The 19,069-nt window shown below is 46.3% G+C and overlaps 1 protein-coding gene across 2 annotated transcripts in view; it reads right to left on the bottom strand.

The window, feature by feature from the left end:
• Positions 1–19,069, bottom strand: part of SH3RF2 (SH3 domain containing ring finger 2) — a 204,494-nt gene that overhangs the window by 103,494 nt on the left and 81,931 nt on the right. For both annotated transcript variants that reach the window (XM_075344599.1, XM_075344600.1), the window contains exon 3: positions 8,099–8,368. In XM_075344599.1, coding sequence (XP_075200714.1) covers positions 8,099–8,368 — 270 coding nt within the window. The remainder of the gene's footprint in view (positions 1–8,098; positions 8,369–19,069) is intronic.

The raw sequence follows: 19,069 nt of genomic DNA, 5'->3' as shown, positions 1-19,069 counted from the left end.
GAGTGTTTGCTAGTATAATGGCTTGTTTAGAATGAGTTGTAGTGTGCAATGCAGGCAGACGCGCTCTGCAAATGTCTTTGCACTAGTGGGACTATAGCAAAGTCCAATAGCCACGTATAGGATGCCACTAGGTACACTGAGTGTTTGCTAGTATAATGGCTTAGTTATCAGTTGGAGTGTGCAGAGGACAAGAGGGTACAGTGGCAGGATTGTGGTGCTCTGGGTAGAGGAATGGAAGCCTGCCTTTCTATTCCCTCCTAATGGTGAAATGCAGGTAGGAAATCCCTGACCTGGGCTACACAGACGCTGTTGCTGTTTGCAGGACCTGTCACCTATGGCTCTCTGACCCTGCCGGTTGGAGCCCTTAAAAGGACTGCTATAAAGTGCTCTCCCTAAGCTGTCTAACGCTGTGTATGCAGCGCATACAGCTGTATCGGCTATAGGACTCAGGAAGACGGAGCTGCGACAGTGATGTCTGACACCAAAGACGCAGAAGGCAGATAATGGCGTCCGTGAAGAAAATGTCCGGTTTTATAATGCAGGGACATGTGACATGCAGATCCTATCACACATGCCGTTGCTTCTCTGGCTCAAAGTCCACTTAGCTGTGTGTGTGTCTGGGATTGGCTGACATGCTGGCCCGCCCCACAAGACGCGCGCACTTAGGGAAGGAAGACAAGAAAAAAAAAAAAAAAAAATGGCGATCGCCATTATAGAAACAGCAGTGATCTGAAGGCGCTGTTCACGCACACTATACACTGAAATGTGATAATAGTTTGATTCACAGAGTGACTTACACTATTACAGCAGAAACCAAGCTATGATTTAGCTGTTTTTTGGCTGCTAGAACCGTTCTCGAACGTTTCTAGAACTACCGAGCTTTTGCAAAAAGCTCGAGTTCTAGTTCGATCTAGAACATGCCCCAAAATCACTCGAGCCGCGAACTGGAGAACCACGAACCACGAACCGCGCTCAACTCTACTTATAAGCCATCAGAGGAGCATCATTGCATGGCTTATAAGCCTCCTTACACTGACATGTCCCTCTTGACAAGGAGAAACGTTACCCCTGTTACCACAGTCAGAAGCCTCTCATGCAGCCAAATCAGATATCATGATTTGCGCTGATGAGGGGCAAAACCCCAAAACATTATGTCTGCAAATTGACATTCTGGTTTGACTTTTATCCTAAAGGGGGCTTTACACGAATTTAAAAAGAAAGAAAGCACCTTTCAGAGCTAAAGAAACTAACTGATGATAAATACATTGTATTAAATATTGAAGTTTGTTTACAACAAGGATATACAGATTTAATCTTCTTATGTTTCCATTCAACTGTAAAGAATGCAGAAAAGAATGGAATGGACTTTTCAGTCATAGAAATTTCTGTAATGAATTTGCCACAGGCGAACATGTCCTTCAGAATCCCAAGTTATTTTAGAGTTATGCATTTAATTACCCTGCAAATTAGACAACTTTCTGTATCATATATGTCATTCAAATGAATGGAAGTACAACTTGAAATGCAATTGAGGTTTAATTTACTTAAATGTAAAGTTATGCATCTGGGCAGAGGAAATGAAATGTATAATCTAATATATAAAGCTGAGTGTATGTGTGTGTGTGTGTGTGTGTGTGTGTGTCCGCTAAAGGAATCCGCATTCCGCACCATCGCATTTACAATCACGAAATTTTGCACAGACGCCTCATGTGACCCAGGGAACGTCGTAGACTATGTTTTGACAGAAATATTTAACCCCGTGCTCTACAGATAGGCAGGCTTTGCACACTACGACATCGCAGGTGCGATGTCGGTGGGGTCAAATCGAAAGTGATGCACATCCGGTGTCGCTGTCGATATCGTAGGGTGCAAATCCTTTTACATACAATTAACGAGCGCAAAAGCATCGTTATCGTATGATCGGTGTAGGGTCCGACATTCCCATAACTTTGCAGCCGCGACGGTACGATGTTCTTCCTCGTTCCTGCAGCAGCACACATCGCTGTGTGTGAAGCAGCAGGAGGGAGGAACACCTCCTACCTGCGTCCCGGCTGCAATGTGGAAGGAAGGAGGTGGGCGGGATGTTTACGTCCCGCTCATCTCCGCCCCTCCGCTTCTATTGGACGCCTGCCGTGTGACGTCGCTGTGACGCCGCACAACCCGTCCCCTTAGGAAGGAGGCGGGTCGCCGGCCAGAGCGACGTCGCAGGGCAGGTGAGTGCATGTGAAGCTGCCGTAGCGATAATATTCGCTACGGCAGCAATCACAAGATATCGCACCTGCGACGGGGGCAGGGACTATCGCTGCAGCATCGGTAATACATTGTTACCGATGTCGCAGCGTGCAAAGCCCGCCTTAGTCTATAAAATCCTGCCGCCATTAAGCTGAATGGAGGTGGGAGCTATAGGTTATTAATAGCAACTGTCAGTGGTTGCTATAGGAACAAAATAAATTAGTTGAAGCTTATGCGTGAGGTAATATGATGTCGGCGGAGAGATGGATAAAGAGAGACAGAAAAAGACAGACAGACAAAGACACAGATAGAGACAGATGGGGAAAGAGACAGACAGACAGACGGGGAAAGAGACAGCCCTGGAAAGAGACAGCTGGTCAAAGACACAGCCAGGCAAAGAGACAGCCGGGCAAAGAGACAGGCGGTGAAAGAGACAGCCGGTGGAAAGAGACTGCCGGGGAAAGAGACAGACGTGCAAAGAGACAGACGTGCAAAGAGACAGACGTGCAAAGAGACAGACGTGGAAAGAGACAGCCGGGGAAAGAGACAGCCGGGGAGAGAGACAGCCGGGGAGAGAGACAGCCGGGGAGAAAGACAGCCGGGTAGAGAGACAGCCGGGTAAAGAGACAGCCGGGCAAAGAGACAGCCAGGCAAAGAGACAGCCGGGGAAAAAGACAGCCAGGGAAAGAGATAACCGGGGAAAGAGACAACCGAGGAAAGAGACAGCCGGTGAAAGAGACATCCCTGGAAAGAGACAGCCCGGGCAAAGAGACAGACTGGGCAAAGAGACAGCTGGGCAAAGAGACAGCCATGGAGAGAGACAGCCCTGGAGAGAGACAGCCCTGGAGAGAGACAGCCCTGGAAAGAGACAGTCCTAGAAAGAGACAGGCCTGGAAAGAGACAGACGGGGAAAGAGACAGCCCTGGAAAGAGACAGCCCTGGAAAGAGACAGACGGGCAAAGAGACAGACGAGCAAAGAGACAGACCTGAAAAGAGACAGACCTGTAAAGAGACAGACCAGGAAAGAGACAGACCAGAAAAGAGACAGACCGGGCAAGAGACAGACCTGGAAAGAGACAGACGGGCAAAGAGACAGACGGGCAAAGAGACAGAGAGAGAGAGTCAGACAGATACAGAGATTGAGACAGATAGACTGATGCAAATACAGACAGAGAGATAGAAACAGACAGACAAGGAAAGAGACAGACAGTGAGACAGACAGACAGCAACACACAGACAGAGACTGGGAGAGAGACAGAGAGACAGTTACTATCCCGGGCATCGCCTGGGTACTACAGCTAGTCTAATATATAAAGCTAAATGTGTGTATGTATGTATGTGTGTGTTTGTGTATGTCTGAGATTGGCATCTGCACCGTCGCAGCTACAGCCACAAAATTTTGCACACTCACACTTCTGGACCCCGAGAGCATCATAGGCTATGTTGTGAGGCGAAATTTTAACCCTGCGTGTTCCAATTTACCAATCAATTTTTCCCCTATCTACATAATGGGGAAAAAGTGAAACGAAAAAAGTGTATCCGCACCATCGCATTTACAATCATGAAATTTTGCACAGATACCTCATGTGACCCAGGGAACGTCATAGACTATGTTTTGACAGGAAAATTTAACCCCGCACTTTACAGTTACTCTCCAAAAAACATGGCTCTATTAAAGTAAATGGAGCCTGGAACTACAGGTTATTAGCTGTGATTGGTTGCTATAGGAACAAAAGACATTCATAGTATAAGAAGCTTATATGTGAGGTAATAAGATGTCGGTGGGGAGACGGATAGAGAGAGATAGACAGAGACAGAGAGAGACAGACAGAGAGACAGACAGAGAGACAGACAGAGAGACAGACAGGGAAAGAGACAGAGAGATAGAGACAGACAGGGAAAAAGACAGACAGAGACAAATGGTGAAAAAGACAGACAGAGACAGATGATGAAAGAGATAGACAGATAGACGGTGAAAGAGACAGACAGAGACAGACCTGGAAAGAGACAGACCTGGAAAGAGACTGACCCGGAAAGAGACTGACCCGGAAAGAGACAAACCTGGAAAGAGACAGACCCAGAAAGAGACAGACCCGCAAAGAGACAGACCTGGAAAGAGACAGACCTGGAAAGAGACAGATGGGGAAAGAGAGAGACAGACATGCAGACAGGGACAGAGACAGGCAGACAGGGAAGAAGGAGACAACCAGAGAGAAAGACAAAGATAGATGGGGAAAGACACAGACCTTGATAGAGACAGACGGGGAAAGAGACAGAGAAATAGAGACAGACAAGGAAAGAGACAGAGACAGGCAGACATGGAAAGAGACAGAACAGGAAAAGACATACAAAGAGACGGGGAGACAGACGGGGAAAGAGACAGACCTGGGAAAGAGACAGACCTAGAAAGAGACAGATGGGGAAAGAAACAGAGAGATAGAGACAGACAAGGAAAGAGACAGACAGAGACAGACAGACGGGGAAAGAGACAGACGGGGAAAGAGACAGACAGGGAAAGAGACAAACGGGGAAAGAGACAGACCTGGAAAGAGACAGACCTGGAAAGAGACAGACCTGGAAAGAGACAGACGGCGCACATTACTTGGCCATTTTAGTTAAATCTGTGTGGAATATCTGTGGTGTTGAAATATATGTTGTGAAATGCTTCTATTAGCTTAGTTTTTGCCTTTTAATAATTACATTTCTATCTATTTGTTCTGTGGTTTTTGTGTGCAGAATAAATTTTTGTTAATAAATTCTATTTTGTTAACAACAGTTATTAACCCGGGCGAAGCTGGGTAGTACATCTAGTTATGTAATAAATGATAAAACACTGGGTAAAACTGTCACTGAAAAAGACTTGAGTGGATGGGTTGATGGCAAACTCAAGTTTACTGACCAGTGCCAGGGAGCTGCTGCAAATAAAAAAAAACCAAATAGAATAATGGGATGCATTAAAAGATGCATAGATGCTTATGAGAAGAGTTTTGCCTTTATACAAGTAACCAGTGCAGCCACACTTTGAATACGGTATACAATTTTGGTCTCCATTGTATGAGACAGACAAAGCTGAACTAGAGCAGATGCAGTGAAGAGCAGCCAAAGTTATTAAGGGAATGGGTGAACGTCCTTGGCTGTGTTTGTCCTGTCCCGGCGGGCTCGCGCGGTGAGCGCTCTGTAATCTCCACACGTCTGCTGATCTGATCACCAGACATGTGAGATGAACAGGCTCGGGTGGATCTTTGATCCACCCACTCCTTTTAACCCCTTAGATCGCGCTGTCAAACTCTGACATCGTGATTTTGCACTCTGGTGGGGAACGCGTTGTTCCCCGCTGCTACCGGTGGCCCCATGACGCAATTACGGGGCAGCAATGGGTTGGCTTCACCTGCTCATCCCTGTTGCTGCCATGACTTTGTTCTTGTGAATGCCAGCGGAGCGCGAACACTCACAGGAGAACAGCATTTCTGCTGATCAGAGAGAGAAAACAATAATAATAAAAATACACACATATGGTATTGTCGCGTTCAGTAGTGCCTGATCTATCAAAATATAAAATCAAAATCAAAATCAGTACACGTTGAAGTGAGAAAAAAATTTCAAACACCAAAATTACTTTTTTTGGTCACTGCAACATTGCATTAAACTGCAATAATAGGCGATCATAACCGCATCTATGCAAAATTGGTATCATTAAAAATGTCAGTTCAAGGCGAAAAAAAATAAGTCAGAACTGAGCCCCAGATCCTGAAAAATGAGAACGCTATGGGTCTTGGAAAATGGCAACAAAAACGCAATTCTATTTTTTGACAAACTTCAGAATTTTTTTTTCAACAGTTGGATGAAAGTAAAACTATACATGTTAGGTATCTAGAAACTCGTACTGACCTGGGGAATCATAATTTCAGGTAAGTTGTTCAAAATAGTGAACATGGTAAAAAAAAACAACCCCAAAACAAAACAATTGCGCAATTGCAATTTCTTTACAATTTCACCGCACTTGTAATTTTATTCCTGTTTTCATGTACAATATGGGGCAGAATGAATGATGCCGTTCAAAAGTGCAAGTTGTCCTGCAAAAAACAAGGCCTCATATGGCTATATTGATGAAAAAATAAAAAGTTATGGCTCTCGGAAGAAGGGGAGAAAAAAAAAAAAAAACAAAAACAAAAAAACGGAAAATCGCCTGGGGATAACGTGGTTAAGCTTGGCCTGATAAAGCAGTTTGTGAAAGTTCTACCAAAAGAAAAGACTTTTAAGTACCTTTGTGAAACCAAACTGAAATTTTGTGGGCCCGGATATTCGGAGACTCATGAAGGACAACAAGTTCAAAGCAAGAATGAAAGCGGTTGAGAAAAGAGTTTGGGATACTTTCAAAGAAGTTGTGAAGAAATTTCTACGTAACAACAAAGATCCAAAATGTAAGTCCATCATGGAGAACATGCTCAAACGTTCCAAAGCCTTGGGTTGTCTGATGAATTTGAAGTTACATTTTTACATTCCCATTTGGACTACTTTCTTGGAAAACCTTGGTGTGCTTAGCAAATAGGAAGGAGAAAGATTTCATCAGCATATCAAAGAGATGAAATGATGATACCAAGGTAGATGGAACGTGAACATGATGGGGTGATTCCTGCTGGCTGCTTCACAGAGAAGAACCGCAGGCCGTCGATAAGGGAAATGGGATCAAGAGAAGCTTTGAAGTGAAGAGGAAAGGCTTTAGAATTAATTTCCAATAAAGTTGAAGAATGAACGCCAGAATTGGTTCATTTAATGTATACCAATTCGGGGTAATATTTTTGGGTTTGGTCATAACTAGAGAGATTTTAATCTGCACAAGCACCACCATTTTCATGAAGCCTGCCGGAAGATTAATGTGCAGATGCGTCAAGACCGGTGCCATTTATATGAAGCCAGAAAAAAGATCGATCTGCACAAGTGCTGCCCGCGGCAAAGGACTGCACTGGCATGGATATTTAAACAGCATGAAGATACTTACAGTATATCAGAGGTAGCTGAGGGGCCGTGTCAGAAATGAAGCCCCTATCCATAGTCCCAGTCCACAGTTTCACCCTGATGCATGAACATCTCATTGCACCAAAACGTCTAATGGTGATAAAAAAATAACCAGGCTGCAGATTTATACAGTAAAGGGACCTGTTAAATCAGCAGAACAACACCTTTATGCCCATATATTTAGTTTATCATGCCAAATCCTGATGACAGGTTCTCTTTAAAGAGGATATCCACTACCCTTGTTCACCCCTGTAAAAATAAGTAAGCCTATACAAACCTCAGGTGCAGCCATGGTCCCAGCAATGTCTGAAGTCTCGTTCATGGAGCCCATGTGACATTGTTATGACACATGACCTCCGCGACTAATCAGCGTCTGTTCTCCGTCTCCCTGACTTTGGACAGTTGAGCAGGATGCGAGCACTGCACTGTCTTCCTGCTTAAACGTCCGAAGGCGAGGTGATGGAAGCCGGCACTGATTGGTTGCGGGAGCCACGTGTCATAACAATGTCGATTCGTATTGAATTGATGATGCCCTACAACTTTGTAATTCACTTTTTTTCCTCTATCTTGTTCCGTTTTCGAGATAAAAATGCTAACTCTGTTGTTTTCCACCAGGTGACGCAATAGGTGGTTTCATTGCGTAGCGCATGGCTACTTTACTATACCCAGACACCACTTCCATGCCTATAGCTGCCGCCATTCTCAAATTAATGGTGGTAGACAGGATATGGGTGGACACACTGTATAGAGCTCATAGCACAGTTACATTTACATTTACATGGGATCATATATAACTACTGCTATCATAGCACACTTATTCAGAGGGGTATATAATGCCGCCATACTGTACCTTTGCAAACTTCAAACAATTCTTGTTTCCTCCTCTGCCATTGTCATTCAATTCAAAGTTGTACAGAGCTTTGCACAGAGCTGGAGGTTGCTCTATTTTTCTTAAAATTTTGACAAATCGTGCTGGAAAGACACCAGTCCCCCCATTAAATTCTCCATGAAACCAATAATCATCCAGCTGTCGATGCAAGATAATAATGTCTCCTTTATTGAAGGAAAGGTCACTGGGGGTTTGTCCTCTGTAGTTTGACACTGCTTTAGCACATGGCACCTGTAACATGGATAAAAAAAATGATCAGATTATACAGGGAGATTTCATGTTTCAAATTTTATTTCACATTATGTAATAAGAATGTGGTGTCACAGAATGACCTATTGTTTAAGTAAAGCTTCTGTGAAACATTGCTTGGGATGAGCAAGAACAAAAGTGCTGTGGTGCTTGGTACTCGAATCGAGCATGTCGGATGCTTGGAAATGCTCAACATGAGTACTGAGCACAATGGAAGTCAATGAGCAATTGAGCATATATTCCCCAAGTCCCCGTTCTGCTACAGACCCCGCCCACCACAGTCCCCATCATCCGTGAAGTGAGGTGCCAGGGGTGCCTCTGGCTGTGTAGTCGTGGCAGCAGTGAATTCAAGGCACACCCCTGGCTCCATCACTCCTTCAATGTTGGGGACTAGCTTGGTGGGGCAGAGTGTGGTCGTGTTGTCGTCGATAGCGGCACAAATAGTCTTCAGGCCAGATGTGATGCAAATAAAAGACATATTTATTAACACTCTTGACACACGCAGTTCCGGCTGTTGCAAACAAGTAAAACTTCCTGGGCTGGGGGACAACCTGCCCTGACAAATCCTCCCGTGGGGCTGTGCCCTGATTACTCCGCTTCACCGGGCTCCCACTGTTGGTTACACACACCCCGGACCCACACCGGTTGTTTCACTCACGAGGATCCGTCACCTCCTTTCTCTCCGGCGTCCCCTCTTCATTCAGCCCCCACACTCTGCCCCCTAGATCTTCACCCTCTCACGTCCCGGATCCAACAACCTCTCTCCCACACATACACACTCTCTCCCCCCCTAGACATCCAGCCGACTCCTCCTTCCCCGGTGGCAACAGCCGTCCCACCCGGCCACTAGGGGGTGTGTTACATCTCGTGGCTCTCCTGAGGCAAGGACTGAGGCAGTCTCCCATTCCTTGCCTGCCACGAGCACTCCTGCTCAGCAGCGCCGAAGGTCTGCCAGACTGCGCAGTGTGCAGGAGATACCTTCTCAGAGAGGCAGCAGAAGGGTGACACCTAGTGGTTCTCCTGTTACAAGGAGTGAAGCGGTCTCCCATTCCTGGCCTGCCGCAGACTCTCCTGCTCAGCGGCCCCGAAGGTCTGCGAGGCTGCGCAATGTGCAGAGGTTTACTGCTCAGGGAAGCAGTGAGATTCCCGTTATCTCTGCACATTGTGAGACCGAGGATCCCGCCTCTATTTCCCAGGGGCAGGAGGGTGAGCATGTGCAATGCGTGGTGGGTCCTGATTCGCTCACTGACGTCACACGGCTTGATGACAAGGCTGGTGACGTGGTGAATCCTGACTGGCCAGGCTGGGACGTCGTGGACCCTGATTGGGTCAAGTCCGTCATCTCCGCCTCGCGCCCGCCCTCGGGTGGAGCTGCACCTCCTTAAAAGCTCCCCCTGCCATCATGGCGGCGCGCGACCGTCCTTCTATGTTTGGATGTCTGGCAGCGTGTATTCCACGCCACTGCGCAGGCATTACTGTCTCTTGTGGGCTTGGCCCTTGCTGCTCCGGCAGTACCTCGTTTGCAGGCCGTGTTCCTGCCTTGCTGCTCCGGCAGTATCCCCTTCAACAGGCCGTGTTCCTGTCCCAGGTGAGCTCCTCGAGTCTCCACCGGACTCACCTGGTTATTGAAAGCACACGTGCGTGGGCACCTCTGTGCTACCCTCGTGCCATATTCTCGTGACTTCCACTGGCACACGTGCGTGGGCACCTCTGTGCTTCCCCGTGCAACAGGTACACCGAGCCGTGAGATCCGTGCCATACAACCCTCACGGGTTAGGGCAGATCGGTGTACAAAGATCGTCTGTGACATTCCAGACGATCGCTAGCAGCAACCCGCTCACTCTTCACCCACCATAGCGGCGGTACCTTACACCGCACAGTGGACCTTGACCGGCGGAAGCTGTCCATTTCCCATCTTGGCACGCTTCCCCGGGTCCCCCTCGTAACATTACGGTCGCGCCAAAGGTCTGGCTATGGCTGAAGAGCAGCAGCAGTTGCTGCGTTATGTGCAGCAGTTGGAGTCACGATTGGCAGCAGTGGAGCAGTCTTCCTCCGATAAGACTACTCTGACGACAGTCGCCACCCAGGCGGCTACCCAGGCTGTGCTATTGGGCGGAAGGTCTCCTCGCCTTGCGCTTCCAGAGCGCTTTAGCGGCAACAGCTCTGAGTGCCGTGGTTTTATAAACCAGGTTACCACCTACTTAGAGCTGTCCGCGACTCTTTACGCTACCGAGAAGGCGAAGGTAGCCTTCGTCCAGTCCCTGCTCACAGGGAGAGCGCTGAAGTGGTCCACGCCGTTGTGGGAGCGCGGAGATCGGGTGGTGAATAACTTAACAGCTTATCTTGGGGCCATGAGAATGGTGTTCCTCGGGCCTCAAGTCACCCACGACTCCGCACTGCGCCTCCTACGACTTCGGCAAGGGTCCGCTTCAGTCGGGGACTTTGCGGTACTCTTTAGGACACTTGCCGCAGAGCTAGACTGGCCGGATAAGGTCCTTGTCCCTGTGTTTTGGGAGGGCCTGGCAGGGTTTGTCAAAGACGCACTGGCCACGCGTGAGGTGCCTGCCACTTTAGAGTCCTTGATTCAGGTTGCCTCTCGCATAGGCATCCGCCAGGCGGAGCGAAGGCTCGAGGTCTCTTCAGCACCCACGTCTTCTCGGCCTAAAAAGCGTTTGCCTCCCGTCTTCCATCAGACAGGTCTCCCAGCCAGTCCTGTAGGCGACTCCGTGGAGTCAATGGAGGTGTCCAAGGTGGTCTCCTCTGCCCCAGGTTCTCGGTCTTGTGTCATCTGCTTTTCCTGTGGGCAGAGGGGACACATAGCTACCCGATGTCCCAAAACTGTCGGGAAAAGACAGCGTCTAGTTTCTATCAGAGGGGGGACTCTAGACGCTACCTCTCCCTCTAGGTTGACTATCAGCGCCCAGTTGCAGTTCGGCACTACTCTCTTCTCTGCCCTGGCTTGCTTGGACTCAGGCGCTGAAGGCAATTTCATCTCGACCTCCCTGACAACCCGATACTCAGTTCCCCTGGTTCTGTTGCCCAAGCCACTCAGGGTTCGGGTAGTCGACGGGTCCATACTACTCGATCCTATCACCCAGATCACCATCCCTCTCAGGATGGATGTACCACCGGGACACCATGACCAGGTGTCCTTCCTGGCGCTTCCAGGGGGGACGGATGAGATCCTACTGGGCCTTCCCTGGTTGAGACAGCATGCTCCTATACTCAACTGGGCAACAGGGGAGATCTCATCCTGGGCAGGATCCTGTAGAGAGCACCTCGTGACTACCGAACCACCCGCTACCATTAGGTCGGTAGGGTCCTCAGGGAATACAGAGGGGCCGGGTTTACCGACACCTTATGAGGCCTACAGGGATGTCTTTTCAAAAAGGGCGGCAGATACTCTTCCTCCCCACCGGCCATATGATTGCCGAATAGACCTGAAGCCAGGCTCCGAGCCCCCTAGGGGCAGAGTGTATCCACTCTCTGCGCCAGAGACGGAGGCTATGTCCAAATATATTCAGGACAGCCTGGCGAAGGGGTTCATTCGCAAGTCTATTTCCCCGGCTGGTGCAGGGTTCTTTTTTGTGCAGAAGAAGGAAGGGGATCTGCGCCCCTGTATCGATTACAGGGGATTAAATGCAATCACGATCAAGAACAAATACCCTTTGCCCCTCATTACTGAGCTATTTGATCGATTCCGCGGGGCAAAGGTCTTCACAAAGCTGGATCTACGCGGGGCGTATAATCTAGTGCGAGTCCGAAAGGGCGATGAGTGGAAGACCGCCTTTAACACCAGGGACGGTCACTACGAGTATCTAGTAATGCCCTTCGGACTCTGCAATGCCCCCGTCGTATTTCAAGACTTTGTGAATGACATTTTCCGGGATTTGTATCTTTCCGTGGTTGCATACCTGGATGACATTCTTATCTTCTCCCCCGATCTTACCACCCATCGGAGGGATGTCATCCGAGTACTTAAGAGGCTCCGTACCCATTTGCTATATGCTAAGCTGGAAAAGTGCGTTTTTGAACGGGAATCCTTGCCGTTCCTGGGGTACATCGTGTCCAGTCAGGGGTTAGCAATGGATCCGGGGAAGTTGGAGACAGTGATGAACTGGCCTGAGCCCCGCTCGCTGAAGGCGATCCAGCGATTCTTGGGGTTTATCAATTATTATCGCCAGTTCATTCCCAACTTCTCGACGGTGGCAGCACCCATAATTGCCCTTACCCGCAAGGGCGCTAATCCCAAAGCATGGACACGAGAAACGGTAGAGGCATTTCACACTCTCAAAACTCACTTCTCCAGAGCTCCCATCCTTCATCATCCAGACATCTCCAAACCCTTCCTACTGGAGGTAGACGCCTCTTCGGTCGGTGCAGGTGCAGTCCTGTACCAGAAAAACGAACGAGGAAGGAAGCATCCTTGTTTCTTTTTCTCCAAGACCTTTTCTCCGGCCGAGAGGAACTACTCCATAGGGGATAGGGAGTTACTGGCGATGAAACTAGCATTCCAGGAATGGCGGCATCTCCTGGAGGGTGCGAAGCATCCATTTGAGGTATTTTCTGACCACAAAAACCTCACATACCTCCAGACAGCACAACGCCTGAACCCAAGGCAGGCCCGTTGGTCTTTATTCTTCTCCCGGTTCCGCTTTATTATCCGCCACCTGGCCGGTGAGAAGAACGTACGGGCCGATGCCTTGTCACGTTGTATGGTTGTGTTGGAGGAGGACGAGGAGGAGCCTCGTCTTATACTACCCCCGGACAGCTTGAGGATGGTCACTCCCACGTCTTTGGACCAGGTGCCACCTGGCAAGACCCTCGTTCCCCCTGAACTACGGAACGAGGTGCTATCGTGGGCCCATGCCTCCAAGGTTGGGGGTCACTTCGGGGTCAAAAGGACCAGAGACCTGGTGACCAGGCATTATTGGTGGCCGAGACTACCCCAGGACATACAGGAGTATGTGGGAGCCTGTATGTCGTGTGCATTACTGTCTCTTGTGGGCTTGGCCCTTGCTGCTCCGGCAGTACCTCGTTTGCAGGCCGTGTTCCTGCCTTGCTGCTCCGGCAGTATCCCCTTCAACAGGCCGTGTTCCTGTCCCAGGTGAGCTCCTCGAGTCTCCACCGGACTCACCTGGTTATTGAAAGCACACGTGCGTGGGCACCTCTGTGCTACCCTCGTGCCATATTCTCGTGACTTCCACTGGCACACGTGCGTGGGCACCTCTGTGCTTCCCCGTGCAACAGGTACACCGAGCCGTGAGATCCGTGCCATACAACCCTCACGGGTTAGGGCAGATCGGTGTACATAGATCGTCTGTGACATTCCAGACGATCGCTAGCAGCAACCCGCTCACTCTTCACCCACCATAGCGGCGGTCCCTTACACCGCACAGTGGACCTTGACCGGCGGAAGCTGTCCATTTCCCATCTTGGCACGCTTCCCCGGGTCCCCCTCGTAACAGGGGTGCCCTAACACTAGGCATCAATATCAACAGACATTTTTATTAACAACATTTCCGGTCCTTTAGTAGGGGTTATGAGCACCCACTACAATCCGTGTGCAGCAGGCATCGTCCGCAATCTCTGTTCATCTTTTGCGCCACCACAGTCAGTCTCTGTCCTCCGGGTGCAGCTGGTATCATCTGGCAACTTTCGTTCTGTCTTACCAGCCATAGTCCCTATCATCCAGGTGTATCTGGCATTGCCAGGCAACTTCTGATCTGTGTGCACCGTTCAAATTCCCCCCCCCCCAGTCAAAGTAACTGTGGAGTTAGTTCTGCTAGAATCCCCGTTCTTGAAAATAAATCTTTCTATCTCTTTTCTAGAACAGGGACTCAAGTGGAATTAACTACACAGTTAGTTTGGCCGGGGGGTGGTGTGGGGGGGGGGTCATTTGGACAGTGTACACAGATTGAAAGTTGTCAGGCGAGGCCAGCTGCATCTGGATGATAGGGACTGTGGCCTTGAAGACAGAACCGAGGTTGCCAGGCGATGTCTGCTGCCTACGGATGATGGGGACTGTGGAGACTGGGGACTGTGTCAGAGCAAGTAACAAAATGGGAAGTCGAGCATTTAGCTCAATCAAGTACCAAGCAGTGCTTAGTACGCTTGCTCATCACTAGTCCATTACCTTTAAAAAAAAATCCTGAAGTCTTGCAGTTTTCACTCTGGCCAAAGGGCCTCATGATTGACAGATACATTCTGTTCTGTAGTTATTCCATTGATTCTGTAGCAATCTCATTATCATTATACAATGAAAACACAGGAATCACAGTTTAGAATAAGTGATAATTTCAGGTCACCTCCTCCCCTCCCCAAACAACAATGCTGGCAAGAAGTCTATAGCATGATTAGAAAACTCTTCAATGATCAGCCTATGGGCCATGTGGCCGCTGTAATGGCTGCTTAGGTTTCAGTACCTAATTTTAATTAGTATAAAACATGTCTTACAGCACATTTCCTTTATAGAATAACTAAACTTTGTTGTTTTTTTATAATAATAATAATAATTTTGTGCAGCATGTACAGTTGTGCAACTTTGCAAATTATTTTATTAGATCATTTAGAGTACCAATGATTGCAGTGAAAAGGTCAGCTCAGCACTTGTGTCTCACTAACTCTGGGGAAAAGCTGCCGAAGGAGGAGGAGGAGACAAGTCTCAGAGAAGGAGACAAGTGCTGAGTGCTGACCCTTTCACTGCAATCATCTGTACTCCAAATGAGTACATTCTGATATCACTGCATCTAAAGGCAGGCAAATAGGCTGGAGAAAAGCAGGTTTGAAAGCCAAAAACATACATTCTTTATACTGGAATGAAAATAACTTTCCATGCTGGACAAAATTATTAACGAAAATGTAACTTTAGTTACTCTTTAAATGGTTTTATACAAAATCTGGATTAAGAAGTGGATAATACATACAACTGCTGTAGCATGATATTGCATCCAAAGCAATCTTATGTTTCAGCATAACTGTAATGAGTGCAGTAATACTGTAATTGCCAGACGTACTAAACATTACTAACCTAATTATTTGCTTTTTTCACAATTTACATCAAACAAGAGGCAGCCAACATTTTTTACAAATAAATTATAATATCAAAATAAATGATAAATATAAGTAATATAGTAAAGAATATAAAAAATACTAATTTAAACACATTACCAGCACTTACTCTGAACATTTTTTTCTTACAACCACTATTCAATTGAACCTTATTTTATGGAGGTCAAAATGCACAGACATGCACCACATTAGGAAAAAAAAAAGCCAAAATGCCCAGCTTGGGGAATGTTCATACATTGGCGAAAATTAAGCATTTTATACACTGCTGATTTTGCAAGTTTTCCCCCATACAAAGAACGAAGAGATCTGTAATTTTTATCATAGGTACACTTCAACTGTGACAGATAGAATTAAAAAAAAACAGAAAATCCCATTGTATGATTCATAAATAATTAATTTGCATTAGTGCATGAAATATGTATTTGATACAGTAGAAAAACAGAGTTTAATATTTAGCTGAAAAAACTTTGTTTACAGTTACAGAGGTTAGATGTTTCCTGTAGTTCTTGTCCAAGTTTGCACACACTGCAGCAGGGATTTTGGCCCACACCTCCATACAGATCTTCTTCAGATCTTTCAGGTTTCAGGGCTGTTGCTGGCAACATTGAGTTTCAGCTCCCGCCAAAGATTTTCTATTGGGTTCAGATCTAAGGACTGACTAGGCCACTCCAGGGCCTTGAAATGCTTCTTATGGAGCCTCTCCTTAGTTGAACTGGCTGTATGTTTTGGGTCATTGTCATGCTAGAAGACCCAGACATGACCCATCTTCAATGTTCTTACTGAGGGAAAGAAATTGTCCATCCTCTCTTCAATATGGTGCAATCATCCTGTCCCCTTTGCAGAAAAGCACCCCCAAATTATTGTTTCTACCCCCATTCTTCACATTCACATTCACAGGACAGTGTTCTTAGGGTTGTACTCATCTTTCTTCCTCCAAACATGGCTACTGGAGTTGATACCAAAAAGTTCTATTTGGTCTCAAATGACCACATGACCTTCTCATATGCCTCCTCTGCCTCTTGTAGATGGTCATCGGCAAACTTCAAATATAGTGTGTTACTAATGTAATCTTTGAGACTTCAGGTCATTGACCAGGTCCTTGTTGAAATTAATTCTATGTCTGAACTGGGTGCAAAAAACCTAAAAAACATCACTATGGGGAGATAAGGTATGCACACCAGTGACTATGGAAGGGGAATACATGGAATAGCAGAAACTGCTGTGTGAATACTGACATGAAAAATTCAATAGCTATTTGTAAGAATGAAATGTGAAAAATGGAACCTGCATTACTGCCATGAATATATGAATAAAGAGAAATTTAGCTACTGAATTGATCAATGCAGAAGAGCCCCAACACTACGCCAAAGTATTTCTCTACGTTGGGGTCCCTAGCTTGTGTGTGTCCTCTCATGCAGTTAAAAAACTTACCGTGTATGGGACGCTGAGACCCAGGCTATATATGCGTATAATGTGGATTGGCAATAGGTGTGTATGTTGAGGGTTCACAAACGAAAAACTACTAACATTAAGGAATAACGTTTGGAACTCCATTCTATGTCTGAACTGGGTGCAAAAAACCTAAAAAACATCACTATGGGGAGATAAGGTATGCACACCAGTGACTATGGAAGGGGAATACATGGAATAGCAGAAACTGCTGTGTGAATACTGACATGAAAAATTCAATAGCTATTTGTAAGAATGAAATGTGAAAAATGGAACCTGCATTACTGCCATGAATATATGAATAAAGAGAAATTTAGCTACTGAATTGATCAATGCAGAAGAGCCCCAACACTACGCCAAAGTATTTCTCTACGTTGGGGTCCCTAGCTTGTGTGTGTCCTCTCATGCAGTTAAAAAACTTACCGTGTATGGGACGCTGAGACCCAGGCTATATATGCGTATAATGTGGATTGGCAATAGGTGTGTATGGGGAGGGTTCACAAACGAAAAACTACTAACATTAAGGAATAACGTTTGGAACTCCATTCTATGTCTGAACTGGGTGCAAAAAACCTAAAAAACATCACTATGGGGAGATAAGGTATGCACACCAGTGACTATGGAAGGGGAATACATGGAATAGCAGAAACTGCTGTGTGAATACTGACATGAAAAATTCAATAGCTATTTGTAAGAATGAAATGTGAAAAATGGAACCTGCATTACTGCCATGAATATATGAATAAAGAGAAATTTAGCTACTGAATTGATCAATGCAGAAGAGCCCCAACACTACGCCAAAGTATTTCTCTACGTTGGGGTCCCTAGCTTGTGTGTGTCCTCTCATGCAGTTAAAAAACTTACCGTGTATGGGACGCTGAGACCCAGGCTATATATGCGTATAATGTGGATTGGCAATAGGTGTGTATGTTGAGGGTTCACAAACGAAAAACTACTAACATTAAGGAATAACGTTTGGAACTCCATTCTATGTCTGAACTGGGTGCAAAAAACCTAAAAAACATCACTATGGGGAGATAAGGTATGCACACCAGTGACTATGGAAGGGGAATACATGGAATAGCAGAAACTGCTGTGTGAATACTGACATGAAAAATTCAATAGCTATTTGTAAGAATGAAATGTGAAAAATGGAACCTGCATTACTGCCATGAATATATGAATAAAGAGAAATTTAGCTACTGAATTGATCAATGCAGAAGAGCCCCAACACTACGCCAAAGTATTTCTCTACGTTGGGGTCCCTAGCTTGTGTGTGTCCTCTCATGCAGTTAAAAAACTTACCGTGTATGGGACGCTGAGACCCAGGCTATATATGCGTATAATGTGGATTGGCAATAGGTGTGTATGGGGAGGGTTCACAAACGAAAAACTACTAACATTAAGGAATAACGTTTGGAACTCCATTCTATGTCTGAACTGGGTGCAAAAAACCTAAAAAACATCACTATGGGGAGATAAGGTATGCACACCAGTGACTATGGAAGGGGAATACATGGAATAGCAGAAACTGCTGTGTGAATACTGACATGAAAAATTCAATAGCTATTTGTAAGAATGAAATGTGAAAAATGGAACCTGCATTACTGCCATGAATATATGAATAAAGAGAAATTTAGCTACTGAATTGATCAATGCAGAAGAGCCCCAACACTACGCCAAAGTATTTCTCTACGTTGGGGTCCCTAGCTTGTGTGTGTCCTCTCATGCAGTTAAAAAACTTACCGTGTATGGGACGCTGAGACCCAGGCTATATATGCGTATAATGTGGATTGGCAATAGGTGTGTATGGGGAGGGTTCACAAACGAAAAACTACTAACATTAAGGAATAACGTTTGGAACTCCATTCTATGTCTGAACTGGGTGCAAAAAACCTAAAAAACATCACTATGGGGAGATAAGGTATGCACACCAGTGACTATGGAAGGGGAATACATGGAATAGCAGAAACTGCTGTGTGAATACTGACATGAAAAATTCAATAGCTATTTGTAAGAATGAAATGTGAAAAATGGAACCTGCATTACTGCCATGAATATATGAATTATTCATATATTCATGGCAGTAATGCAGGTTCCATTTTTCACATTTCATTCTTACAAATAGCTATTGAATTTTTCATGTCAGTATTCACACAGCAG

This window comes from Anomaloglossus baeobatrachus, chromosome 4, assembly GCF_048569485.1.
Source record: "Anomaloglossus baeobatrachus isolate aAnoBae1 chromosome 4, aAnoBae1.hap1, whole genome shotgun sequence".
NCBI classification, from domain to species: domain Eukaryota; kingdom Metazoa; phylum Chordata; class Amphibia; order Anura; family Aromobatidae; genus Anomaloglossus; species Anomaloglossus baeobatrachus.
The sequence above is the reverse complement of the archived record's forward strand: the minus strand, read 5'-3'. Positions and strand labels throughout refer to the sequence as shown.